Raw genomic sequence first — 27,764 nt, 5'->3', positions numbered from 1 at the left:
GGCTGGTGGAATCCCACCCTGACGTTTCCAAACTGCGCCTGCCTGGGGAGCATCTTCGTCAGCCTTTGAAGTTCTTTGCTGTGAGTTCTGCAATCAATTAAGCCTGCGCTGAAAACTGGTGCTGTGCCATTAGAGCAAACATGCCCCAAGAAGCAAACATATTAAGGATTAATTAAATACCAGGTTTTATTTAATTAAGCCTCTTCTCATAAGTATGTAAAAGCAGGAATCTGGAGCGAGCACCTGATCTTGGCCTTATTTCTCTATCCCACATTTAGAAGTGTGTTTAGGCTTGGTTGGCTCTGCTTGAGACGTTCAATTCAGGCTGATACAAACCCAGTTTGCCACTCTGTGTTCATGCACAATGCAATGGGGGTGCTGGGGGGCACTGAGCACCTGCACTACCCCCTTACCTGCAGCAGGAAGGCACCACGACTGCTGTGCTGCCCACCCAGCTACCCCCCCAACACACACACACCTTCAAATGGGGGTTGGGCTCACAAGCACAAAGTACAGCCTGGATTCAGCAATTGGAAAATACATCAACCATAGAGAATAGAGCTTTAATTTTTCCTTTCTGAACAACAATAAGGAACAGTTTACATTACCCAAAAGAAAAAAAAATAAAAGCATGAATAAAATAATATAAAACAGATATTCTACCACAGTGTGGAGTTTAAATCATCTAAGAACATTAGCAGCACTTCTACAAATATATTAAAAGCTATAGTTGCTTGTTAACCTCAGATAGAGCAACTCCCAGAGACCAAAATGGCATCCAAAGTGGAAAAGCAGCAATCAGTGCAGGGCAACACAAAGTCTGACACACAGCTTCCATTCAGACATTCACACCTCAGGGGTCCCAGCATGAGGGAGGGGACAACTGTGGACCTGAGGTGTCACCCAGGTGGGTTTTCTCCTTCATGGGAGCACTTTCCCATCCCTACACATTGTACCACCCCCATGCAGAGGCTCTGTGCCCCCTGCTCCTCTCAGCACAGCTCTGTCTGTCCCCCATGTGCAACATCAGTGTTTAAAAGGAAGTAATTAAAGGGCTGAACTGGACTTTAAGGTGAAATACACTTATCGTTCATCTCAGATTAGAGCACACCAAAAGAACGTGATGCCTATTCCAACAGTGTGCATTCTCCAGGAAGTTCAAGGTTCAGACACGGGTTAGAACAAACCCAAGAGCCCCAGGCTGTGGGAAGCTGCAGCTCCCAAACAATCTCAGCTTTGGCCCACGATGCCATAAACAAATGTGGTGAGTGAAATGGTGGACCATGGAGATGTCAGGAATCCCCATTGGCGGTGTGTGCAAACAGCAAGTGAACTTGAGCAAGGATACCTGAGTGCCCAAAGCAGCACGTGGAACTAAGTGGCATTTCATCAGCTGGAGGATATCTGAACATCTTTATAATAGGCTTCTGAAAATCAGGTTCTGGTAGGACTTACAGCATATACACCATCGCTCCATGTGCAGACTGTGCTCTTCCACCACCAATTGGAGCTCATGCAACACTAGAATGCCAATAAAGAACATGCCCAGAACTGCTTAGGATCAGATTCCCACATGAAAAGAAAGACATTGAACAAGTGTTGTGATGGAACCACCGTGGGCACATAGAGGAGTGGGGTCTGCAGCACTGAGCCTGGGACTGTCACCCCCACTGCAGAGAAATGGGGGAAAGAGAGGAAAACTGGCCAACCAGCTGTTTAACCAGGAGTAAAGAAGAGAGTCATCCTGAGACCTTCACCTGCATGGGATTTAGGGATGGAAAAAGCACTGCCGATCCTCACACTCTGGGTACAGTGAGGGCTGTGAGTGTTCAGGCACCAAGGATGCTCCCAGGCCAAAATCTCTCTCAGTCTTCATGAAAAAAATGTCAGAAGCAAAGCGATTCAGACACCCAACGCAGCAAAACTCCTCTAAAAATCACTCACTTAAGAACAAAAGACAACTCACGGAACATTCACATCAGCAACACTGAAAGAGATGGGTACTAAGAGTTATTTAGCAGCGGAAACACTCAGGTGCAGGAAAGCAGGCCAGGATCCAAACGCTGCACTTAAATGCACTGGGATCACCTGGGTGCTGAGCTCCAACAGCAGGTAATGCAACCTGCAGCATAAAGCCAGCCCTCAGCTTTGCAGCCATTGCATGGGGCGAATCGCAGCTCATGGTGCTGCTGGGATGGAGCATTCCTCTCCCAAGGAGCCAGACAGGATGACTGTATAAGGACAGGCATCCCTGCAGCAGGCTGCTCCCCACTCGACTGCAATGGAGAGGGACTTTAGTAGCAACTGACACAGAACCTGGCTGGTTGTATTCTTTGCACTATCCAGCTGCTCTGCAACTCACAGCAGAGCTCAGGTCTGCGTTGTACACTCACATTAACCCATGGCAGGCATGGCCCTGCACAGCTCTACCCACATGGGCTGAACCAGAGCTTCCCCCCCACACTCCCTTTTTCCTTCTTATCCACAGTTTGAAAATCAGAGCTAAACTCAAGCCAAGAGGACAGCAGTGCCTCTGCAAACAGCACAGGGATGGGGGTGCAGCATGGGACAGCTGCAAGGAGACCACGCAGCTCTTAGAATCAACACTTCTCCCTTCTCAAAAAATAACCCACTTAGTTCATATATTTTCTCTCTATACCATATATATATATATTATATTATATATAGACACTATTCTCTGGTAAACATTTACAAGATATGTTGGCAACATTGCAAAGATACATCTCCATTTGCATCACAACACACACACTCACGCACTTCAGTGCACACAGACACACGGGAATGTGCAATCAATAAATACTTTTCTTCCCCAAAAAAGTGACTTAAAAAAAAAAATCAAAACCAACCCCACACATTGCTATCAAAGACACCCCGTTCACACAGACAGCAAACATTGTGCGGAATTTCTTGGCTGTTTTCTGTTTGAAAACCAAGAATAGAGGAAAATCAGAAGCATGAAGGATAAAGTGTCAGCGATGCTGCTTGTCAGGACTGTGTTTAGTTACATACTGGCTCCCGTCCTTTGGAAGGGATGGGGTAGAGCAGCCCCCTTCCCCTTTGGAAGTGGCCATGCAGGTAGATGCTGATCTATCCCAAGACCCAGAGAGAAGTGGAACAATCTGGGAGGGGGTACAAGCATCTCGCTCTGCTCTATGCCAAAGTGAGAGATTGCCTGCCTGTCCTTCTGCAAGCAACATCTACCACATGCCATAAGTCATTACGGAGCACAGTCGGCACGGACAGGCATTCCAAAGAAGAAGGGAAGCAGCAGCAGAAGGGCCCCATTGCACAGAGGGGCGGAGGGCAGAACGCACACACATCACATGGAGGGGAACACATATTTCTGCAGCAAAACTCGAGAGAAACTCCCTTACAGAGAGCTCCAACCCAGCACCTCCCTGCATTCCTACAGCCCTCTGTGGCCATGGCAAAGCTCCCCCTGGCTGAGCCAGACCTACCTATCACCCACACCCCTCCTTTTCCTCTTTATTTTTTTTAAACCTGAGTTGAGAAATGAATCCAAACCCACACCACAACCACTGCACCGCACACTCAGCCCCACACTGGCAGTGCTGCAGAGGCACTTCACGCATGAGATGCTGGAGAGCCACTGCAATGCATCTGCTAAAAGCAAAGACCACTCGGAGATGCTGGGTGAAAAGCAGCCCACCACAACCTAACTGGAGACCTTCAATGGACTCAGGGGGCTTTCTGAGCAGCCCCATAAGCACACAGAAACCTGCAGGCACCAGAGGGATCGTTTGCACTGTTCAGCTGCAAGCAGCCACTCTTTCAGCTAATAGAGGAACAGACAGGCACCTTCAGAGGGGACCATCAGGACAGCCACTAGGTCAGGAGCTCCCACTTGCCTTCCAAGGAGCCCTCCCTTAAATTGGGTTGCAGAAGGACGAGCAGGAGAGCAGACCCCTAAACACAAGCAGCTAGAATAAGGCAGGTACGAAGAAAACCTGGTGTCTGGAGCTGCCAGACAAGGCCAGGAGCAGATCTTGGTGTTCAGAGGCATTTACAGAGGCTGAATTTTGAAAGAGAAACCCAATGCTGAATTTGGAGCTCTTCCAAAACTCCATCTGCAGACAAAACTCTTGTGTGCTCAGATACCGTAGTAACAAACAATGTAAAAATCCAAGGGAGAGAACGGAGCCCTAAAAATACTAAAGGGGATGCTATGCGTCAAGGGACGAGATCAAAAGAAGAGGGATCTCTGTGATCCAAGTCCCTCTCTGCTACTGGCAGAACCTCAGATGTCAGTAAGAAACTGAGGGCTGGCAGCATCCCTGGTTGGGTTTGGCAGCCCTGCTCTCCCAGACCCCCCCCAGCACTGACCTGGGATGCTGGCAACTGCTTCTGCAGTTGGGGTGGTAACCATGTGCTGCACCTTCATTGCAGCAGGGTTAGGAAGCGGCTGCCCTACCTCCAAAGCAAGTCTTTAGCAATGCAACACAATTGTACAGATCTTTGGTTAAGTCATTAGAGAATGCTGTGCAGATCTGAGCCGGAGCCCCCGGACCTAACACTGAGCACAGCACTTGCAGAGCTATGGGTAGTGCCAGTTCAGACTGCAGCGTGTGTCCAACTACCTCACTTCCACAGGTGTGGAATGGTGAGAAAAAGGGAGAGGAAGCATTGGAGGGGAGTCCCAGCTCTCTGTCCGGATGCCTCGTCTTCCCCAGGTCTTTCACTTGTTTTCGATCAGAGTCTGCACTTTGTACACAAGGTCTCGAGCCAGCTTCAAGATCTGCTTGGTGTTGTGCCGCTCAGCCATTTCTGGAACACAGACAAAAGGAACTCACATAGAGGCTACACCCGAGATGCCCAGAGATTTAAGGAGCTCCTCCAGGTCCTCTTCTGCCCCTCAGCCAAGCTCTGGGAGCAGCTGAAGCTGTGAATTCACAGCCAAGTCCCCAGGCACCACCCCTTGTGGACTCCTGACTCTGAAGGGCCATCACTAAGGAGCTCACCTTGAAGGAAGCACAACCTATTGCTCACAGCTGCCATCAAGCACAGACAAGGCAGGCTGTGGCCGAGGATGGCTCCCCAGGCATCTTCTGAACCCCTCAGAAGCAAGGGACCCCTTTACCATCACATTCCAAATGTCAGCATCACACAACATACCCTCTGCTCTTTTTCAGTATTTACCAGAGCAGTCAGGACACGACTGTCTACAGCCATCCAGAAGTGCTGCCTACCTCTGAGCAGCTGCCACAAATCGAGCCCAACAGAACCCAAACCGTACCATTGAAAAACTTGATGATGTCTGTAAAATCCATGTTGTTCTCCAAAATGATATCCCGGTACATTTCCACCAAAGCCAGGGCAATGAAGAGCACATAGTGTGCAGAGGAAACGCGTGCAGCTGCCCAGATGGTCTCCCAGACGGCGAACACATCGTCATACACCAGCTCTGTTAGGAGAAGGAAAGCCCAGCAGTCAGTCACACATCAGGCTTCCATCAGCCTGACTCACAGCAGCATTCACTGGGGCAGAATGTGGTTTCTTCCCCCAACAACCTGTTCCAAAGAACAAGTCAGTCATCTGCACAGACACACATTCTGGCCTGCAGCAGGTGGTACAGACTGCAGGACATAAACCTGCTGGAGGCTCGCCAGCAGCTCTGGAGCAACAGGTTCTGATCTAGACAGAAAAGTCAGCCATAATTCTTAGTAGGGAGAAGCCAAACAGTAACACATGGCAAACCCTGCTCTCAACCCCCCGTTCACTGGTCCCAGCTGTCCCTCTCCCTGCACAAACCTCTCTTGAAGTCCAGGAGAAACCATCGGTAGCAGAAGTAGAAATGGGTGTAATCGCCATTCTGGTGCATCAGCTCAAAGAGCTCAGAGTCCAGAATCTGTCAAGAAAAGCCAAAGAAAAGCCATCAGTACACACCGGAGACAACAGCGCTCCTCTCCCTGCTCCCATTGCTCTCCTCCCATATCTTTGTCTCACACCTTCCCCATCCTTTGCAGCCCTGGCACAGGTTATTCCCAGGCTCTTCTTACAGTCCCCTGCTCCTCTCCTGCTCCCCACAGCAGCCCCATCTCAAGAACAGCTCTCCCTCAGTGACTCAAGAGGCTGCCAAGCCCATGTTGGGACCACCCTACCTGGATCAGGGATCTCATGTTGGCAAAGTGAGTGTCCATGGCTCCGCCGTGGGGGAAATTCTGATTCATCCTTTTCATGAGCTCAGTGAAGCAGCTGAAAGCCAGGGCTTCTGCACAGGGAGGAGAGATGGCTGCTGTTCCACTGTATGGCACCACAGCTGCCCTGTGCAGGGAAAGGAGCATCGCTCCCACTCCATACACACAGAGCCAGGAAGGCACAGCAGGGATCCCCACATCAGGTGGGATAACCCAATAGATCCTCTATACACCCTCATCACAGAGCTGGGGAGGGGGCAGTGCCCTCCAACTCACCATCATCCAGGATGACCAGGAGAGGAGCCAGCAGGTCGCACATCCCCTGCACGTAGCCAATCTCAATGTGCTGCCAGATGTAGCTGGGAGAGAGAAGGAAAGGCAGCATCAGCACCTATGCCATGCATCAGTGCCATTGCCTGCTGGCATGTGCCCTGCCTTCGTTCTTCACATGCTGGCATGCTCTGCAAGCTGCTACCAGCCCATGGGCGAGGGCAGTTGGGGCATATCAGACATGTTTATCCCATTACACTCATGCTCTGCTCTCCTGCAGCTGGCCTGTAAATGATTAAGTTCCCGTGGTGACTTTCAGTCCCAGCCCTAGATTAACAGACTGCTGCATGGAGCTGGGAGCAGGGAAAAGTGAAAGCAGAAAGCACAGCAAGGCGCGGTGCCTGGGCAAAGGGCAGAGTTTGTGCACTTATCTCCTAATCTCACCCCTGCTCCTTGATTCATCCCCTTGGCTGGGGGAACGCCAAGGGGACACCGCCTGCTTGGCTTCCCTGGGCCCAGCATCCCAGGAAGCAATCAGCCCCGCAGAGATATCTTCCCATATTTGGTAGCAAGACAAAATGCGTTCAGAAAGGATTCCGATCCACTGCCGGCACAGAGAAATAAGCCTTTCCACCCTGCCCCCTTGTCTTCCAAATCCTGCTGCATCGCAGGTCTCATCTCAGCACCGATCTCCAGCTCTGCCTGCCAGATAAAGCGACACCTCCAGAGAAATAGCAGCTTCTCCTCATATTTGCAGTATGAGTAATGATGTTTTAGCCTCTGCTGCCCCTGCAGCAGCCACAGCAGCTGAGCTGGAGCTGCTCTGAGTCGGTGAATGTCACACAGCAACCTCTTAGTCACAGGGATAAGCAAAGAGAATCAGAAACACACCCATGTATACTCCTGTCTCCTCGTGTTGGCACTAATCACTGCGTTGTTTCAGGTACTCCTCATTAGCACCAGAGCTCCGTGGGCTGATCCTCACGCTTCACTTTCCAGGTTCACCCCCAAGAGCAGGCAGGGCTGTGCTGCATTCACACACATTGGCAGCCCCAAGGAGCCCTTAGTTTGGCCCAGGCTGTTCTCAAAGCCTGCCCAACATCCTACAAGGCCTGGCCCAGACCCCATAACCCAGCTCTCACCTGCACATGATGTTACGGAGCTTCTCCAGGTTGGTGGGGGTGAAATACCAGTAGTTGCGGTCGCACCGCTGCACGTCCTTCTCGATGCGGTGCAGGTTCACCGTGTACATATCCAGCAGCTCCGGCTGCCAAAACAGAGCCAAAATTGATTGGTTTTCAACAAAGAAACAACAGAAAGCATAAAGGCAAAGGAGCAACGTGGCAGGTAAACAGTGCAAGGCTCACAAGGAAACCCAGCAGCGACCAATACTTACAGAGTAGGTGACCCCTGTTGAGGAGACGGGAGATGCTTCATTGGTGGCCAGATCAGCCACAGCCAATGAGTCCAGCTGTGGGTACAAGCTCTCCATCTCTGGCTCTTCAGAGAGGTTATCCTCACTCTCCACCAAGCTTTGCTTTTCAGCTTCGCTTTCCGCCCAGCTCTCCACCACCGTCAGGGCCACAGCATCACAACCACGCAGGACTGCTGTCGAGCTCTCGGCCACAGCAATGAAGTCCATGCCTCCTCCAGTGGCAAATTCACCCTCCAGGCTGTCCTGGCCCTGCAGCTTTTCCTCCTGTAGGGCTCCATCCATGTCCTGCGGGGCTGGCTCTGAGCCTCCCACCCTCCCATGTGAGCTGGCTGAGGACTTGGTGGTTTCCAGGGCACTGTCCTCATTGCTGAAGCTGCGCTCTGAGAAGCCCGAAGTGATGGAGAAGTTCTGGGAAGAGGGATGGCCCGAATCAGGGGAACATGTGCCATTGGGGACGGTCCCATTGGGGATCTTGCTTTGTTTGCCATCTTCGAGCTGAGTGTCTGCTTCTGTCTGCTCCACCTCATCAACCGACTCAAACACCTGCATGGAGGAATTCATGGGCATAGGGATGGGACAACCCTGGGGTTCCCTGTTTGCCCTTGGCAGGTCAATGCTTGCCTTTGTACAACCCAGACCCCAGCTCCCCACTCCCAAGGATCCCACTTTACTCAGTGCAATCTATGAGGCAGAATGCCATTTAAACCAAGTGCTCAAACACATCAGTAACACATGGAGCAAAGGCTGCTCACCTGAGTGCTGGAGCTGGAGTCGCTCTGCAGCCGGACGTGATTCTGGCGGCCAGAGCTGCAGCTCTGCGAGGACTGAAAGAGGGAGAGGAAGCATTAAAATGGCAAAGGGCAGCAGGTCTGGGAGGAGGGACCATCTGCTCCGTGCTGCCAAAGGTGGGCACCTCTGCAGGTAAAGACGGAGGTAAAAGTGCATGCAATAAATTCCCCTATTTGAACTATGTCAGCTCTGCTGATCTGTCACACCTGGCTTCAGTCTTCCATTGGGATCACACAAACCAAAGTCCCGGGCCAATGCAGCGGTTCAAGTGCTGTGTGTTTGGGTCTGAACAGAACTGTTCTCTTTGGGCCTTCACAGAGGTCACACCGTCTCCTCAGAGCGCAAATTGCTACTAATCTCTGTCCTAATTTGGCAGCAAAGCGACTCGCCCCGTCTCAGTTTACATAAACGATGAAGTCACAGGCTATAAAACAAGCCCTTGAAGCACATTAATGTTTTTTTCTCCTTTAAAAAAAGACAAGTATTGATGCCTTAAGCCAGGCTCCATCAAAGGCAGCACCTCCAGAAGCCATCAGCACCGTTCTCTGGCTCCCAGCTGAAGCACAGAAGGACACACTGGGTTCTGCATTGAGCAGCTCAGGGCTTTGCCCCATAGGTTCCCCCCCCCCAGCCTCCGTTTGATGGCTGGAGCCCACAGCTGCTGCAGGCAGATCTGGGTGTATGGGAGCATGGCAATGACATCACACCAAAACAATGGGGTTGTAAGAAAACACACAGCTTTCGGAGCAGCAGCAGGAGCTGTTCCCACCCCAACATCGTGGGTGTTTGCTGGGCAGGGCTCCGGCAGAGAGAGGAAGGGCGACAGCTTTCCTCCATTACCATGGGAGCGTTTTATAACAGGAAATTTCAAGTTCAGATGGGAAAAAAGGGTGAAATTTGGCATGTATGAACAGCCAGCTCCCCTCCCAGCACACGATCCCCGTGCAGGCAGTGAGCACAAAGCCAGAACCACAGCAGAGATGCTACAGGGATGGGAATGATTGCAGCAGTGCTGACCCACAGCCCATTGCTGCTCTGCGTCACCCCTGGCACAGAGCCCTCCCTGAAGCACACAAACCCTAGAGACACCAAGGGATGCTCCACATGCTGCCCTCTGCTGGGACCCACTGCCTGTAGGCTCCCAATGCCCAGAGGTCCCAAACAGGGCCATAAGCTCCTGCATTCGGCGCTGCTGTGAGCACCAAAGCCAAGTCAGCTCCTCTAACAGACAAGCAAGGTTTATCTTGGTCCCTCCCTACTGCGTGCTGACAGCACACCTGAGCCTCTGCACTCTCACCTCATTGCTGATCGTCGAGTCCCTGTGCATCATCCTCTGGATGTGGGAATCCAGGCTGGCCCCAGAGGAGCACTTGGCCAGAGCTGCTGCGTGAGACTCCTTCTCCCTCTGCCGGACGATGGCTTCACAGCCCAACCACTCAGCCATGGTGTGCTCGTAGCAGGTGCGGATCTGGTCATCAGCCTGCAGCAGTGGGACACAGGATCTGTGAATGGTGTGGGCTCTGCAGGCATGTGTGTGTTTTGAGCTGGGTATCACCTCAGGCACACCAATGCAATGCACCAGGCTGCAGAGCTGGCAGCACGCTCATACCAACCTCTTTCCTTTCCGCTTCTGTCATCCCAAACTGATAATGGCCCAAAAGGAAGGGCCAGACAGCCTTCCTGATCTCGTGCTGGATCCCACCGTAGTAGATCAGCCGCAGCAGCTCCTGGTCCTCGTAACTCTGTATGAAGAGCTCCATGTCAGCACAGACAAAGGCAAGACTGGATGCAAGCACTGACCCCAACCCAGCCACCCCCAGCACTCGGAGCACTGCCAAGATGCTGACCACCACACACCCATCCTCTAAAAAAGTGCTCTCAAATCCCCACCTGGGCTTAAGCACAGCCAGAAGCCATTGCAGATGGGTATTTTGGGAACTACCAGCTCACCACAGCCACAAAATAGCCCAACAAAGCTACCCAAGGGCACCACCGTGCCCTAGGAGTGTGTCCTACCGTGCTGTCCTCCAGGTACTTCTGCCATATGTCCACAGTCAGTCCTGAGCTAGCACTGCAGGGCACGTCGGGAGACACGATGCTGTGGTTAACCAGTGCAGAGAGGTGAGTTCGCACCGTGGAGAGGTGTCTGCAGTAGGCCAGCCCTGCAACAGGCAGAAGGAAACACTCAGCCTGGGGAACTAAGGATGAAGGGCGAAGGGCTGGGGTCAGCTCTGATCAGTTCTTGGAGGAGATCCCTTCAAGCCTGCTGGGAGAAGCTGGCATCTCATTGTCCTGTCCCACCAGCCCTGATGCTTGCTGGGCTGCAGGCTGATCCTCAGACCAGAATTCAGCTGTCTTCTCCCAATCCTGAGCACGTCAGCATGGCTGATCCTGGTCCCCACCATCCCACAGCCCTGTGATTTATCCTTTGCCCAACATACATCTCAATGTACCACGGATGAAACAAGTACTCACATCCATAGAAAGCCCGGGAGAGGATCTGGTACTTCATATTGTCACACAGGAGCTTCAGAGGAGCTCTGCCAACACAAACACACTGGATGCGAGGGGAGGAAACGTTCCCATGCCCTCACCCTCCTGCTTGGATCTGATTGTTAAAGCTTTGCCTTCACTGATGCACCTCAGGAGCTCTGCTCAGTGTGGGAGCAGCATTCTTGCATCCAAGGCACAAACACAGAGCAGCTGGAATAGCCCTGCTGCTCTTGTTTTGACCATCCACTGAATCTCAGCTGTAAGCCCTGCTGTATCCAACCCTATTTCATAAGCATCACAGAATGGCCTGGGTTGAAAAGGACCACAATGATCATCTGGTCCCAACCCCCTGCTGTGTGCAGGGCCACCAACCAGAAGACCAGGCTGCCCAGAGCCACATCCAGCCTGGCCTTGAATGCCTGCAGGGATGAGGCATCCACAGCCTCATTGGGCAACCTGTGAACAGTGCGTCACCACCCACTATATGGAAAACCTGCCTCCTATATCCCAAAGCGAGCAGCACAGCCCTCCTACCTCTCATGGCTGCAGCCGTTGGCTGGTGCACCATCAGAGGAGCCGCTCTGTGAGCAGGAGGAGCAGGAGGACTTGCGGGTGCTGGGCTGCCACATGGGAGGAAGGCCAGGGCCCTGGGTATCCATCAGGTCCTGGGGCACTGCGAGGGCAGAAAGAGGAGTCAGACACAGGCACTGCCCCGAGGTCGGGCTGACAAGAGAATCAGCAGCTGCAGCACCTGATTTGCATCCCAAGGAGACTCCAGCAAACAGGCAGAGCCTGCAGCAGGTGATCACAGGAGAAAGGGAAGGAAACAAAGAGCACTGATGAGAGAGAGCAATAGAACCATCTGCTAATTAATGCAGTGCCTTCAGCAAGCTAATCTGAAACCACCCAGTGCTGACTGAGGGTGGAAGCGAACCTCATCATAGAGAGACCAGGGACAACAGGCTGTCAAAGGATGAGAATAAAACATGACTGAAAACTACCACTGCCCCAGGTAGGAGTGGATCACTGGAAGGGAAAAGCCTTCATCCCTACAACACCAGAACCCCATCCGAGCTCCAGGGAAAGACAAGAACATCCAAATCACAAGGCAGGAGATATACATCTTGATGAGAGGAAACAGCAGGAGCACTCAGCAGCTCTTGTTGTCATTTGCTCAATTCCTGCTTGAACTCAGAAGTGCTATTGCAATGGCCTCAATGCTGCAAAAGGAGAGCAGTTCTGGATCAACCCCCCCCAACCCTTTGGTCCCAGCTAAGAAAAACGCTGAAATATTCCTATTAAAGCTTTTTCCCTTTCCATCATACTGAGCAGGAGCTGATGGGTCAGTAACACAGGACCCCTCTGCAGGAATTGCCAAGTGACAACACAGCAAGCAGTTGCACCAGACACGAGGACAGCTGCATTACACTGATGCTGAGTGGCCCCCAGAGCTGCCAGGGGGGGTCGGGACACATTGGAGTGAACTGGAGACCATTTGTGGATCACCACCACCTTGCTTGCAGCTGGAATCCTCACCACCTTCCCTCTCCCAGCAGTGATGGAGATGACAGACGCAAGGAATGGATGGGAATGACCGTTAATGGTAACTAGGGACACAGAGACAGGACAGGGGCACAAATGAATGCAGGAAGGGATTGTAGAGGAGAAAGAACTGATGCAGTTCCAGTTCCCTCTGGGACACACTGTAGGAAGCACAGACTGATGACGCCAGCTGAGGTGATGGCAACAACTCATTTAACAGAGAATTTGGCCCCCAGCACAGAATTTTATAGGGGTAGATCAAAAGGAAGCTGCAGAAAGGAGCGTCTCCTATCAGCTATTTTAACCTCAATCTGATTTTTATCTGACTCACTGGGTTGTGTTAGTCAGCTCAAGGCGGAGGAAACTCATCATCTGCAGGGATGCTATAGGAGATGTGATTGCCCCCTCCTAGCCTCTAAAGTATAGCAAATGTGCAGCACTTCAACCAAGCACACTGTTCTGATCCTTCACAGCTGGACATCAAGAGATGTTTCTGGTCTGGTGACTCCAGCAGCATCCCCTCCCTGCTGGGGGTGCTTGGGGGGTGAAGGCACGTGGGCCTAAGCCTGGCAGCACACAGAGATCTGCTGCCTCTGCCCTGTGTGCTGCAGCAGCATGGAAGGAATACAGCTGGATGTAACACAGCACTTGCTGAGCTGGACTGGTGGGAACAAGAGGAGAATCAGCCCCATGGTTGTGTCATGGTGAAAAATAACCCCATTCAGACACCTATTTCCTGGAAGGAGGAAGAAAACGTGACCAAAGGGAAACCTGCTGCTGAAATAACACGTAGGACTGCACAAACTAAGCTTTCCATGGCAAGTGGAAGGTATAAAAACACATGACATGTAATTTATATGCTACAAGCAAAGCCTGTTCCTCTGGTACTGCTCCCTGGTACAATGTGCACTGTGTGCCCACCAGCACCGTGTCCCTGCTCACTCATACAGCAGGTAATAACCCACCCAAATGTTCCCTTCCAATGTACTCACCGAACTCAGACTGTGTCCCCGGGTAGATTATCCTGAAAACATAATCTGTGGCTTCGTCATCTTCCTTGTCAGACGCAGACTCGGAGGAGCCCTGGGGACTTCGCTTCCTCAGCCTGGGAAACACCTTCCCCTGCAGAACAAAACCTGCTCTGCACAAAGCCCCACCGTGCAAGGGCTGAGTGCTGCTGCCTCACTGCTGGAGCAGTCTTTGGGTCAAGCTTTGGATGATGCAGAGAATACATAACCCCATCTATGCTCACAGTTTATGTACTGCATGGCAAGGTCCATAAGAACCAGACCATCACATCCCACTTTTCCTGGTTTGATCGAGGCGGGTGCATGGGGTGCTGTTTAAAATGCAGCCTGCAGTCACGCTGGGTAGCAGAGCTGCTCTGAGACATCCCAAAGCACATCAACAAGAAACCCCCATGCATGGGCTCAAGAAGAACCCCAGCTCTGTGTGCCTACCTTTCCCCGCTGGGACCAGAGGGGTGGGTCCAGCTGCCCATGGGGCAGGAGCCCATTCTCCAAGCAGGACAGGAACTGCAGCAAGTGCCCTCCTCTGGGGAACCGCAGTGGAGGCCTCTGGATCCCATCCTGGCTCACCAAGACAACCGTCCCACCGCTGTCTACTATTAGCAACAGTGAGAGCAGAGAGAAGACCACACTTGAATGAGGGAAATGCGACCAGCCTAAAATGCAGAAGGTAGGCAGGAAAGCTCAGGAAACTGGCTTTCTGGCATGCAAAGCAAAGATTCTTCATCCTCATTTGGATTCTTTCTTAAGTCCATTGCAAGCCTGGGGCCCTGGAGAAAGGCTGCCTGGGAGATCAAACCCCCAAAACTACAGAGCACTGCTCTATAGTGAAGACCTTCCCAGCCAAGCACCACAGCCAGGAGCTGATTTAAAGGATTTCCTAGAAGCAATTACAGAGCAGTGACCACCCAGAGCTCCTGGCACCTGCCCTGGAGCTGAAGCAAAACATCTCATCCCCATAGAGGCACACCCCAATGAGGCCAGAACAATAACAACCCCCAGCAGCCCCTGCTCTGGCCTTACCTTGCTGGTGGCAGTGCAAATAGACTATCTCCTCCAGGCGAATAGTCATGGCATAGTCCCAGTACACACTGGAATAGAGAAAGAGAGCAAGCTTTAGCTCATGCATGCATCAGGTTCTACTGCTCTCCACTGCAGCTCCAAATCCTGCCTCCAGCTATCCTGACATGGGGGGAAGCTATAGAAAGGATGAGTCCCAGCAGCACTGAGTGCTACCATAGAGTAAGGGGCAGCTTCCAGAACCAGTTACTGTTCCTCCAACTCAGTGAGGGCAAGTCCAGCTCAGAACAGTGCAGCTCAAGCCTGGGCCACAGCTCTGCCCAGCTCCTGTACCCAAGGGAGTGGAAATAAACCCCAGCAACCTGTGCTGCTTCAAAGCTGAAAATGGATTTGGCTCCTCTGTCACTATACCAGAATCAGTGCCTCAAGTGAAGGTGTTATAATGCAGCTCATAAAACACGTGGAAGGTGTGTAAGAGTCACTGCTTGTAGGTCCATACTTACTTTGCCATCCGACTCCTCTCCTCCTTGGTCACGTCTGGACACTGGGAAGTTTTAGAGCTTGGGCTGATGCCCAAGTCGAGAACTCAGAAAAGTAGCATTGAGATGAAAATAGCATTTTAGGGGGAGGGTGCCAGGTATAAAGGAATAGCCCAGGTGCCAAGAAGAAAGAGGAGATGAAAAGAACACAGGTAAACAAAACCCAGAATGCTGGAATTGAGAATAAACAAAGCTATCAGCTGAAGATCTTTACCCCAGGCCAAAGGAAGGATGTTCTACATGCTGCAGCTTTCCTGAAGGATTTGCTATGCCTCTTTTTTCCCCTACAGGCAAACAGGGACCTGACGTGACTCAGCAGTTAAGTTAAAAGACGGCAGCTATCAGGAGAAATGCCAGCAGCCCATAATGTAACCTCAGACAAAGGGCACGGCAATACACTGCTCAGCAAATGTCTCCTGAGCAGACCTCAGCTGGAGGAATGAACCCCAAGGGCTCTGTTAAATCAGGGGGATTTGCAACACCTGCACAAAGGATCAGCTGAGACACCACTACAAAATGGAACCCACTCTGTTACGGAGGTGTTATTATCCAGGAATTGATCGTGTCTGCAGATACCCTTCCTCATTTAAGGAGCTTCTCACTTTCCCAGTTTAACCAGCAACAGAGGAGAGCAATAAATCACACTGCTGGGCACCTTTTAGAACCCCCTCCAGTTACCTTGCTGAACACTTCCAGCACAGATGGGCTACACCCACAGCACCTCCCACCATCACCACCACCCCCTAGGGAACCTTTGGCCCTTCTATCCCATGTGAGCACAACGAAAAGTCAAGTCACCTCTTCTCATAGTCCAGATCCCCCACAGAGCCATTCATCAGCTGGTTGGGAGTCCACTTCAGTGCCATGATGTCTGCAGTCTGGTGAAGGGACAGATAGCCTGGGATGGCCTCCATGTCATCTCGCTTGAGAAGGCAAATACAGAGAGAAAGAGTGAGTTGAGAGCAACCTGGATGGTACCAGAAGCAAACAGAACCACATCATGCCTCCCAGGGCTGACCCACACCTGGAGCACAGTCTGCCCACCAACATCAAGGAGCCCACAGTGGGCCTACAAAACCAACCAGCAGACAGAAGGACACCTCAGGCTTGGAAAAGGGCTGAGAACCCAGCTGGGGCAAACCTGACAGCCTTGCCTAAGAAGTTTTAACTTCATTTCTTGGAATACAGTAAGCAAAAAGGAACAGGAAGAGGGTTTTTTTGTAGCCTCTCATCAATAGGGGGCATGAAAAGAAGCCTGCTTCTACCCAGAACTGTCGAAAGGATTCGTTATCACCAGGACCTCAAGTAATACAGTTCAATCACAGTCTTCCCAGATGAGAAATGGGTCTGTCCCCTTCCCCATCATGGAGCAGCTTGGGGCAGAGCCACGTGGTGTGGAAGAAGAGCAATGTTTGCCCCACTCCGTACTCACTGGCTGCACCAGGACGTTGTTTTTGCCATAGAGGAGCGTGGCTCGGGAGTTCTGGTGCAGTGACTCCACGTAGTCCCTGGCAGACAGCGATGGCCGGTCGTCCATGCTGCCACTCGAATGCCTCTTCTGAATCTGGAAGAAATCCATCAACCAACGTGAGGTGAGTGTAGAACCCTCCTTCTTCTAAACCAAGCAGACTTCAGCTGCCTTCTCTTATAGCTCATCCATGCTGCCCCCAAAGAGACCCAACGATGCAAAGCCACATTGGTCCAGCACGCCTGCAGTCTCCACAGCCCACATTCCAAGAACTCCTGGCTTAATGATATGAATTATCTCCACGTTTTCACCCTGTGTGATCAGAGAGGGAGCTGTGGGGCTGCCCCACGTCCACTCACACAGAGCGCCGGGCGCTTGGTGGGTGAGTCCTGGCGGCAGTGTGAGCTGTGGATACGGTGCCGCTGCACCAACTCATCAGCAGAAGGGTCTGTCCAGAAGTGGTCGGCTGTCTTCATCTTGGTGTACTCCAGCGCGCAGGGCCCCACTGTACAAAGGAAAACACAGACACAGAGAAGGCAGCACTGTTATTCCACTGCTTCAGGTCACCAGAGCCCAGCATCACAGAGCAGTGTAAGCACGGGGCTCAGCACACATTGCTGCACCATGTAAACGTAGCAAAGAACTCAGAAGTGGTTCTGCCTATCCAAAGCTAATGAGTTTTTTGAAGTTCTTGGCAAAAATAATCCAATGAATTGGGATCACAGATCCGACAGTTCAGGTTTGGGGAGGAAGCTACTGAATAGGGGTAAGAGGGAAGAGTGTTACCCAACAAAGATGCAAGAATTGGTCCATCCACAGGATCCATCAGGAGAGCTTCTTTCTCATAGTATTTACTAGAAGAAATGAAAAACAGCAGCATGCTGTAGCATTCCAGCCCCCTGGAAGAGCTGAACGACAGAGATTGAGGTTTGAAAGCACTGCAGCGCCCTCCTCTGTCTGTCCCCCCCCCCCTACGGTGAGACAATGTGGTCTACAACAATTAACAGAGCAAGCATGGCCTGTCCCTTTTAGGGAGCACACAGGGCTGGCCAGCAGCAGCTTATCAGCTGGAGTCCCTGTGCTGGGAATAGAGTGACACAACTGGCACAGAGTGATTTCTCCAGCCCATGAGGACACATCTCAGCACCTCCAGCATCAATGGAACAAGCTGGAAGGGTAAAACATCGGCTGGTGCCAGCACTCACCTGCTGTTCTCCACTAAGTAATGCACGATTTTATCCAAGACCTTGTCAAAGAGAGCTGTGCGGATCCAGAGGTGCTTGATGGCCTGAGGAGACAGGTTGGGCAGCTTTGGCATCTTACGCACGTTCTCTGGGATGCTCTGGACTTGAGTTCGTCTGTGGAAGCAGAAGGTAGAAGAAAACAGTATCAGACACTGCTCACCTCACCTGGCCCACCCCCTACCTCAGAAGGCCCAGGGCTGTATCTGAAAACTGCCTTCCCTATATCTGTTTCCAGCTCTGAAGGTGCCCTAGAACAAGCCTCTGCCCCAGCAGAGTCCCACTGCTTCCCACTGGTGCCTGAGGACAGCGGTTCATAAGCAAAGCAGCTTATCTCAGGACAGATGAAAGATCCCTGCCCCCAGGTGGCTGCTCCATCCATCTCCCTGGGTCCTGTCCAAGGATGAGTAAGCCACACTTAAACAGAGGTTGAATTACAGCAGGTTGCAGCCCTGTACAGTGAAGCAAACCAGATTTGGTTCCACTTGGCTTAATGCACTGGTCCATAAACCCTGACAGTTCAGGAGCAGATGTGTGTAGAAGGGCAGTGGAAGGAAGAACCGCAACTCACCATCACCCAAAGAACCAACTGGTCCATGCAAGATATTAAAAGCCCAGGGAAGGGCTCTGCTCCACTGCAAGAGCAAGTTCTGCTATGGACACTCAAGGTGGACACTGCAACCCACAGCTATGCTCAAACTAAGCACCCCATGCCAACATGCAGGTAGCGTGTGGCATAGAAGCCATGCTGGCATCTTACGCATTCTCGATGAGCTGCTCCATGTCTTGCACCTTCTTGCAAAGCTCCTCTGCCAGAGGAAAGCTCTTGCCCACCTTCATGAACAGAGCTGCTATCTTGTTGCTGCGCAGGAATCCTGCTGCCCTGCGCTTCAGCCCATACAGGACACACGCTTCCACAGCAGCTGCAACAGAGCAAACTCATTAGTGAAGCAGCAGAGCTCATAGCTGTGCTGCTTCCATATCACCGCTCCTTGTCCCCTGCTGCATCCATGACCTCAATGCACAGCAGAAACGTTTCCCAAGAGGAAAGCAATGTCACATTCTGGTCCTGTCACAGCAGATGGAAGGTTAAGGTACCCAGATGTTATTTACCCAAAGCAGCACGCGGTTCATGTGATCCATCTTTCCTGCCTATCAGTTCTGCTGACTCTACAGAGAGATTATTTTAGTTTCGGGGGTTGGTGCAGCTAATTTGGGCATAAGGAGCAGATTGACACAAGTGAATATGAACTGCAGGTACGCCAAGATGCTCTCATCGTCATCTCTGCCCTGTTTGGTACCATGCCCAAGGTCATTGCAGAGCATTGGGTCTCCAAGGTGCAGTGAGACAGCAGGAAAGCAACAGGTTTGGCCAGCCTTATCCAAAGCATCCTCTGGGAGCAGCTGTATGGGTGCCCTGTGTTTAAATAAAACCCTGTACAGGCCTTCCTGAAGCCTAGACATGCTGCAAACAACATGGATATGTCTTCCTACCTGTCCCAGAGCACTGTTTGAAGAGCCAATTGCCAATGGCAAGATGACTCCTCCTTCCTGACAAGCACCCAAATCGTTCCATCCCACATCCATCATTGATGCTGCACTACGTGGCTGAAACACAAGTGGCAGACACCAACAGCCCTCCCTGCCTGAGCCCACACCCAGGCACTGTGCGGTGCCCGGGGGGCATCTCCATGAAGTTCAGGCAGGTCCCAGCCTTGTGCAGGGTGGTGCAGTGGGCACCCAGCTCTGCCAAGCGAGTTGGGAGCCAGCTGGAAGCAGAAGCACAAGCTGAAAAGCCCTGTGAGCATTAAGCCTAACCTCTGGGCTGCCCCTGCTTGGCACAGTCGGTTCTGCTCTGAGTTTCCAGCAAGCAAGTTAGAGTGATTGTGATTGCACAGGAAAGCCAGCAGATTGCTTTGCTCGCATCACAACCAGTGCAGCACACTCTGCTGTCAGCTAGAGAGCAGCACACAGAGCACCTGGAGCATTACAGCAGCACAGAAGCAGTCAGCATCCATCCTCAGTGCCATACCCAGAACCTCTGCAAACACTACTGCTGAGAGAGGGCAGACTACATAGGAGAGACTCTCCCTGTGCTCTCCCCAGGGATCAGAAGCTTGAGTGCACAAACTAAGTGCAACTTGCCCACGTTAAACCCAAGAGCAACGGCGTTTTCTTTTCTAACCTTCTGATTTTTGGAGCCCAGTTCATTATTTCCTTTTGCAAACATTGGCTCTGCCCACCCCTAAGGGCATAACCTTACAGCAGAGAACACACAGCAAGGATGCTCAGTCCAGCTGTGCCCAAAGGCTGCAGAGCTCTCACAGCTCCTGAGCACACTTCCAACCCACTCGGTGGCTGAGCACAGAGGTGAGCTCAGCACTGACGTACATAACATGCCCCATGGCACAGGCAGCCCCCAGCCCTGCCGCCGGCCCCCCATCAGCTCCCAGGGCAGCGTGAACATGACAGGTGCCAGCTCGTGTTTGTCTGCTTCCAACGAGGGCAGCTGCCCTTTGCTGCCAGCCCACTGCTCCCATCACAAGGGCTTCATGGTACATTGGCTGTGCAGAGGGCTGGGAGGATGAGGAGGGCCCTGCGAGGAAGGCAGCTCTCCCCAGAGCAAAGGGCAGCTCTGCTCAGCCAGGAGCACGCTCTGCTTGTCAGCAAAGGCAATTATTTATAAGCAGCAAAGCATCCAATTTAGTGAGCAGCACGGTCTGGCTCCTGGTCCTTCCACCACCCAGTGGCAGCACGGAGGCATCAATAAGAACCAATAAGTCCTGGTGCTTGCATGCCTCAGCTCCGTGCTGCAGGCGGCTATAAATAATTGCAGGCTGCAGAGCCTCGTGCTGCACAGAACACAGGGAATGAGTCACACCTTGAAGCCTGTTCTGCTCTTTCGATGCCGTTCAGTCCACAGAGCACAAAGGCACACAGACCTCCCGCCTGTCACCTGCCGTATTCCATCCAAGGGCCTGGGACAAAAGGAAGAAGGCAGCCTCTGCTTTCCAAAACAGAAAGGAGACCTGCCAGCCCCGTTCTATTTCTGCTCTATGTGTGTGCCCACAGATGCTCTGGTCTCACTCAGTGGCAATGGTGCTATATGAGTTACTGGAGCAACTCCTTCCAAGGCACTGCACAGGGTGCACAGAGAGGTGGAGGTGCTCCATCCCTGCAGACACCCACGGTCAGGGGACGGGGCTGTGAGCACTGATGGAGCTGTGGGTGTCCCTGAGCACTGCAGGCAGTGGGAACAGATGGCCTCTAAAGGTCCCTTCCAAGCTCAAGCAGTTCTGATTCTATAAAAGCAGCATCATTCGAGCCAACTGCCAGGTGGGAAGGCAGCAGGGGTCTTGCTCTTCTTCCATAGAGGTCACTGCTTTTTCCCTATAGCAGCAGCTGCTGGATGGAGCTGGAGGCAGGTGGAGGCAGCAGGCACCTTGCCAAAGCACACTCAAGCTCTGGGTGAGTGGGTAAACACTTGACACAGACAGGGCTGGGCGTACAACAGCACAGCCCATGTCTGACGAATGCTGACTGTGCCCACAGCCCCTCACCTGGCTCCATCCCACCCGCACCGTGAAGCTGAGCAATGTCCTCATCCAGGCAGCACCCAGGAGCTGGAGCTGCACAGAAGGCTGAGAACAGCAGGAACAACCTCATTTTGATTGCAATGACCCCCCCTGTCCCCCCGAGGCACTCACCGCAGAAGGAGATGATGTGGCTGCTGTCCTCGTGCACAAACTTCCTCGTCACCGCCTCCTCCATGATCTGCTTCACCTGTCGAGCAAACAGTTAGAGGGGTTATGGAGTTTCACCCCCAGATCAGAGCAGAACCTGGGGTGGAGTGGACACAAAATGGCCCATGTGGGACATGAGGACCCCAGCAGTGCCAGGGCTGGTTACCAGCCAGCATCAGTTATGACCAGGAACCCCTCTGCATGGCAATGCAATCATGCTGCCCACCAGGCGTTGCTCACAGACACATCCCATGCATTCATTTCAGCTGACTTAATCAAAGGGAAGATCTCACATAGGTTGTGCATCAGGAGCACAGTATCGGGAAGACACTAAATGGTAACCCATGTGGCTGCCCCATCCCTAGAGGTGCACAAATGGAGCCCTGGGCAGCCTGGTCTGGTGGGGGGCACCCAGCCCATGGTAGGGGGTTGTAAGTGGGCAATCTTTAATGTCTGCTCCCAAGCACTCTGCTTTGCACTCAGAATATGTGGGGTAAAGGGATCACAGGGCAGAGGTGTGGGTGTATGAGCAGTTTGAAGTACTGAGATGTCCTTTCTGAAGGCAAAGGAAAGAGGAAAAAGGGCAGGTCAAGAGCTGGCCAAGCAAACCTTGCATCTGCAAAGCCTCTAATGGCCTCGTTGGGGGAATTAAAGCTCCTTAGGAGGATAAAATCAAGGCCAGTTGCACACAGCTGGCAGGCCAATAAAGGAAGCCCTTTTATGAAAATGGGTTAAGAAAAGAGTCTCACTGTGACCAAAAGCTGCAATCAAAAGCTGCCATCCCACTGCTGGGCTGCACTGCTCACCCCATTGCAGCTCACACAGGGCAGGGACTATCAGCTCAGCACTGCTGTGTGGCACAGCGGGTCCTCAACCCAAATGGGCACCCAGCTCAGTGCAGCAACACACAAACAAACCCTGCCAGGAGATGAAGCACAGTGGAAAATTACCCACTGCAGGGGAGAAAGAAAAAGGATGAAGGACCCACAAGGCTGTATTGACTGAGGTTATTGCACCGAGCCACATAAATCAGAGGTATTTAAAGGAAGAGAAGTGGGAAGGGCATTGCAACAAGGACACTTGGTCAATGCAAAGGGCTACGTGTGAGTGTCTGTATGAGGAACAAACCCTGGGAGCGAGGGCTGCAGAGCACAGCACATCCAACCGAAACAATCCCCTCTGCCCACATAGGGATGGATGGGGCAGCTGTGGGTAAAGCCCAGAGGAATGCTGTGGGTGCTCCATGGGAGCAGAATGCTGCTCCCAGCTGTGAGCACAGAGCAGGCGGTGCTCCACCTCCAATCTAAACTCTGTTTGCTTTCTGCATGTTTGCTTTGCCAATTTCTCACGAGCTGCCACCTTTCTCATTCCCATTGCTGCTCTGATTACGTGCTTGGAAGTTAATTCGAGCACTGAAAAAACCCATCTCCCCATCAGCTTCCACAACGCATCCATATGGGGACCCCTCAGTGTAACCTCACCATTCCTTTAACTGCTCCACTGAATCAAGGTCTTGTTCCTGGAACAACCTCTGGTTAAGCTCTGCAGCAGCTCCCCATACCTCAAGCACAGTCTGTCCCTACAGCAAGGCCACTTCCCAGGTATTACTCAGTGCTAAGGGATCACTCGCTGAAACAGACACAACATTAAAGCACGGCAGCGTTCCCAGCAGTTCGTATTTGCAGACAGCGTTTTGCAGCAGGCTTTCTCTGGAGGCATCAAGTTGAAGTCACAAACCCATACAACGCCAGGCTAATTTAAGATCTCAGAAGCTCACGCTATCGCTGGTGCTATTCCTGTGGTGTTTATCAAACTCAAACCTCTATGCCATCTGTTGGCGCTGCTGGTGCCGCCATCACGCGCTCAGCCAACACTGCAACGCTTCAGGAGGAACTTCAGTTCTCAGTGCCTGATCCTGAAGGTTTGCCATGGTGCTCTGCACAAAGCTTTGAGCTGCTATGGGGCACTGCCAGGTGCTCAAGGTGGATGGAGGTATGAGAATGGAGCTCTGGCAGCTGGAAGGGGAAGGAACACCGACCTCATCTCCCTGAGCACTGGGGAAGGCAAGGAATCGAGGAGCAGAGCTGCCTTGTGCCAAGCCTGAGGATGAGACATCAGTGCCTTTATCTTCAAAAGGAGAGAAAATGGCCCCCAGCGGTCAGTAACACTCTGTTCAGAAGGAGATCAATGCAGGCAATTGAGAAACACAGCATTAAAGCCTCCTGTTTACTTCTGATGCAGGGATGTTTCAAACAGGCTGGTTGTGCTGCTGGAGAGCCCCTCTGTTATTACAGCCCCGCAGCTTATCATCTGCATCTTCCCTCTGCCTGAGCCACACAAAGCCTCACTTCTTCAGCTTGGCCTTGAGGACACTGACGGCGACTGCCATCCATTCTTCAGATCCTAATAACCTGGAATTAATTCACAACTGTCTGCTGCACTCGAATGAAGGGAACGGGCACGGACCCTGCAGCTGTTTGGGAGCACAACTTGCTGTCAGAACAAAGTTTTTGCAGAGGACTAAGCAAGGCAATTGTCTGGTTGCTAATTTCATCCAGCTCAGCACAAGGTAGCACAGCCTGTGTTCCACGGGTAGCATCTGTTGCCCCACCTATTCTTGTGTACGAGGCCATTAGCTCTGATAAAGGCTCCAAGAGAAAAACCAGAGAAGATTTATGCTACTTTTCATGCATAACAGGAAACAGATTCCCTCTGAAAAGCAGCCTGCTGACAGACAGTCAGTTTTGCAGCTTTCAAGATCAGTTTTGATGTATTATAACCATATGGGCACACACACACACACACAGAAGATTGACAGTGACAGCCCAACTCATTCCAATCCACAAACCTACTGCAGAGCAGGACTTCTTCAATATAAAAATGCATTAACCATGGCAACAACTGAATGCCGGAGTCCATTTGCTCACTGTAGTGCTATGGCCAGTTTTATCTATTGTTTACCTATCTCCCTTCATCAGTCATTGCCTGTAGCAGTGCTGTTATTCCTTCGGCTACTGCCCCAGGGCTACAGATGTGGGGTGGCTTCCCCAGTGTGCTCTGTGGCTGCAAATGGGTTTAATGAGCAGAGGATGGGCAATAGAACGCCCCACCGTGGCTAACTAATTACATACGTAACCTACAGGATCATAGCTCCTGTTTGCCTTGTTTTCTTTAAATCCTAACAGAGCAAAGAATGCAGAGCATAGGGTCTGACCTGGAAGCCCTGCAGCTGTGTGTCTGCATGCAAACAGCCCTGCCTGCGGGGCCAAGGGCAGCAGCACAGTGCTGGGAGAAACCCGAGGGCAAACACAGCTGCCCACTGCCTGCGTGGCAAAGCAGCAACTGAGCCCAGAGCAGTGAGATTCCCATCCCTGGAGTATTAAGGGCCGGGTTGGATGGTCCCTGGGCAGCCTGAGTTGGTGAGGAGCACCCAGCCCATGGCAATGGGGTTGGAACTGCATGACCTGAAAGGTCCCCCCTCCAACTTAAGCCATTCTGTGATTTCATGAAAGCCTCTGCTCTGCATCAGCACTGCCCTCCCCATAGGGCTGCTGCCAGACACCTGCTGATGGCACAACACAGAGACACGTGGGCTGGCAGCATTTCACCAGGGCAGAAAAGCTCTTCCCATCCCCTGCATCACTCCTTCACCTCCACCTGCCTTCACCAACCCCCCCATGCAGCACAGCTGGTCCATTAAGAGCCAGCAGACAGCTCTCCTGCACTATCAGGAGGGCACATCACAGCTCTCAGCTCTCTTCCTTTAGGCACTTTCCTCAAACACGAGGACCCTGGAGAGAGAGCATAGAGAGAAGCCCAGCCCTGGTTATCAGCATGGAAGATGCTCCTGGAGAGCAGCATTGCCCGCTGAGGCCCAGCAGGCTGCAGAAAGAAGCTCTGTCCTCCTCCAGCCTTGCACCCTTCATCCCCATCCCCACCTGCAGCCTCGGGAGGCAACATAACGAGATGTCGGCTTCATCCACGATGCTAAAGAAATGTCACAGCCTTTCGCTGCTTTAATAACTGTCGTCAAGGCAACGAGTAGTGTTCCTCGCCACCACGCCCGGTGAGGGATTAAAGGTGGGGAAGGGGGTCTGGATGAACAAACGCAGCGCTGTCAGCGGCCCCAGGAGGGGCATCGCTCCCCCGAGCCCACCGGGGATACACGGAAAGATGCTCACGGGGCCCCGAACTGAACAGCACACGCTCCCAACGCCCAGCACGGCCGGCCTGCGGGGATGCTCTCGGGGCTCCGTGACACTCCGGGTCTCCGCAACGAGTCCCACTCAGGGAACGGCCGCCCCCCAACCCCACCGCCCGACACGGCGAAACACACGGACCCGAGAGTTACCGCTGCCCGAGGGCGGCACCGCCCGGCGCTGTGCCCGCACCTACGGACACACCGTGAGCGGAACAGCCGGGGCACGGCAGCGGGACGGCTTCCCAAACCCACCTCCTTCTTGACGGTGCGCAGCAGCCGCTGCCGGGTCTCCGCTTCTGCGGGGAGAAGGGAAGAGCCCCGTTAGCACGGCCCGGCCCGCAGCCCCCTCCCCGACCCTCCATCCCCCATCCCTGCCTTTACCCGCCGGGGCCGCCGCCATCGCCGCGCTCCGCTCCGCCCGCAGCGCCCGCAGAACGGCGGAGGGCCGGGCCGGGCCGAACGGGTCCGTACCGCCCACCGCACCCGCCGGGGTGGAGCCGAGGCCGGGAGAGCCGCCAATCCGAGCTCAGAGCCCGGGGACGGCCGTCGGTGGGGCGGCTGTGGGCGACGGGGTGCGAGCCTCGAGGTGCGGGGTGTCAGCCGGCAGTGCCGTGCCCTCCGCAGGGCTCACATCCCCTTCCGTGCTGCTTGTCCCCTTTAGCAGTGTGGCCCTTTATCCTGAGCCCCCCATCACCATCCCCCTCATCTCTATCCCCCTCATCTCCCGCACTTGGGGACTCCCCCCCACCAGGCAGCCCCAAGCCTGTATGTATGTAAGTATGGGCCAGTGCAGCGACCCACGGGGCTGGGTGACATGGAGACGGGGCTGTGCCTCGTTCCGGGACACGCAAAGCCTTCTCCCCGCACAGCCCCGCTGAGCCGTGCCAGCCCACCGCGCTCCCTTTAGAGTACTGCACCAAGAAGGAGATAATGAGCTTCAAAGCTTTATTCGCGGGAGACCCGGAGCCGCCTGGTAATCAAGATCGCCCACAGTTGAGCGCAAGCCCTGGCTGGCAGCTCTTATTAACATATCTTCTGTTTTTCTGTTCCCTCATTTGATGTTCCAGGACATTTCCATAGAAACAGCATCCAGGCTCCTTTAGCGGTCCGGTTTCCGCTAACCACAAACCACATGAGCGAGGGGCAGGAGGAGGGAGCTGCAGGCTGAGGGTGATGCAGAACTCAGCCCTGCACTTTGCGGGTCGGAGAGGAGCGTTATTTCCTCCTGCAGCGTTTGCTTTTTGCCATTAATTCCAGTGCTAAATGCCCTAACACAGGCAGATGGCACCAGAGGGGCTGTGGGTGCCAGGGACCCCAGCCTTACCCATGCACAGACCCTGCCCGTCTTTTATTTACGTCTTACGGTGCTGAACACGCAATTAAGGCAATTAAGCAGTCGCAATGAAGGCATCGCAGCCTCGTAAAGGATGGATGGGGTGGGATCGGCCCCCAATTTCTGGAGTCTGAAGAGCCTGAGCAGGAGCACGTCGAGCTGCACTTAATGTGATTAAGTTCCATCTCTGCGTCTCACGCTCATTAAATTAAACTTCCCACTGCTGCCTCTGTGGCTTAAACAGGACGGTGGTTTTAAGACCACAATTCACCTCTCTGTGTTTCATGGCACAGAGGAGCAGGTTGGATAAAGGCACCGTGCTGATCAGTTCCATGTGCTGGTCAGAAACCCATTTAGCTCGGTGGGCATTCAGGTTTAAATCTGGTTACGACCACATTTCAAACAGTGGTGAGTTCTGAATCGAGAGTCATTTGGCTGCAGCTGCTGTGGAATCATAGAATGGTTTGGGCTGGAGGGGACCTTGTA

At 52.8% G+C, this 27,764-nt stretch overlaps 1 protein-coding gene across 7 annotated transcripts; it reads right to left on the bottom strand.

Moving 5' to 3' along the window:
* Nucleotides 1-549: 549 nt before the first annotated feature.
* SGSM1 (small G protein signaling modulator 1) lies at nt 550-26,428 on the bottom strand. Of its 7 annotated transcripts, none has more exons than XM_015878362.3 (27): nt 26,327-26,428; nt 26,198-26,241; nt 21,709-21,784; nt 18,762-18,924; nt 17,966-18,118; nt 17,547-17,614; nt 17,120-17,265; nt 16,725-16,856; nt 16,091-16,215; nt 15,257-15,319; nt 14,757-14,824; nt 14,166-14,329; nt 13,698-13,827; nt 12,591-12,770; nt 11,698-11,836; nt 11,146-11,210; nt 10,687-10,832; nt 10,284-10,412; nt 9,968-10,150; nt 8,634-8,705; nt 7,843-8,424; nt 7,589-7,713; nt 6,453-6,535; nt 6,141-6,250; nt 5,791-5,887; nt 5,276-5,443; nt 550-4,806 (listed from the first exon to the last, which is right to left on the bottom strand). In XM_015878362.3, the coding sequence occupies exons 1-27, from the start codon at nt 26,343-26,345 to the stop codon at nt 4,718-4,720; spliced, it is 3,519 nt and encodes a 1,172-aa protein (XP_015733848.2). In that variant the 5' UTR covers nt 26,346-26,428; the 3' UTR covers nt 550-4,717. The 7 variants fall into 7 exon arrangements, with proteins under 7 accessions (XP_015733848.2, XP_085365613.1, XP_015733850.2 ...); XM_085509487.1 differs by having other exon boundaries at nt 14,166-14,326; XM_015878364.3 differs by lacking the exon at nt 12,591-12,770.
* Nucleotides 26,429-27,764: the final 1,336 nt, after the last annotated feature.

Source organism: Coturnix japonica, chromosome 9, assembly GCF_054131305.1.
Source record: "Coturnix japonica strain WE chromosome 9, WE-NBRP24, whole genome shotgun sequence".
In the NCBI taxonomy this organism is placed as follows: Eukaryota; Metazoa; Chordata; class Aves; order Galliformes; family Phasianidae; genus Coturnix; species Coturnix japonica.
The sequence above is the reverse complement of the archived record's forward strand: the minus strand, read 5'-3'. Positions and strand labels throughout refer to the sequence as shown.

What these genes read in the sequence shown, in the direction of transcription:
- SGSM1 (XM_015878362.3), bottom strand. An exon ending in GATCTGGACTATGAGAAGAG is followed by an intron (nt 15,320 to 16,090) that starts GTGACTTGACTT and finishes CTTGGGCATCAG; the next exon opens with CCCAAGCTCTAAAACTTCCC. An exon ending in TTTGCACTGCCACCAGCAAG is followed by an intron (nt 14,330 to 14,756) that starts GTAAGGCCAGAG and finishes TGTTGCTAATAG; the next exon opens with TAGACAGCGGTGGGACGGTT.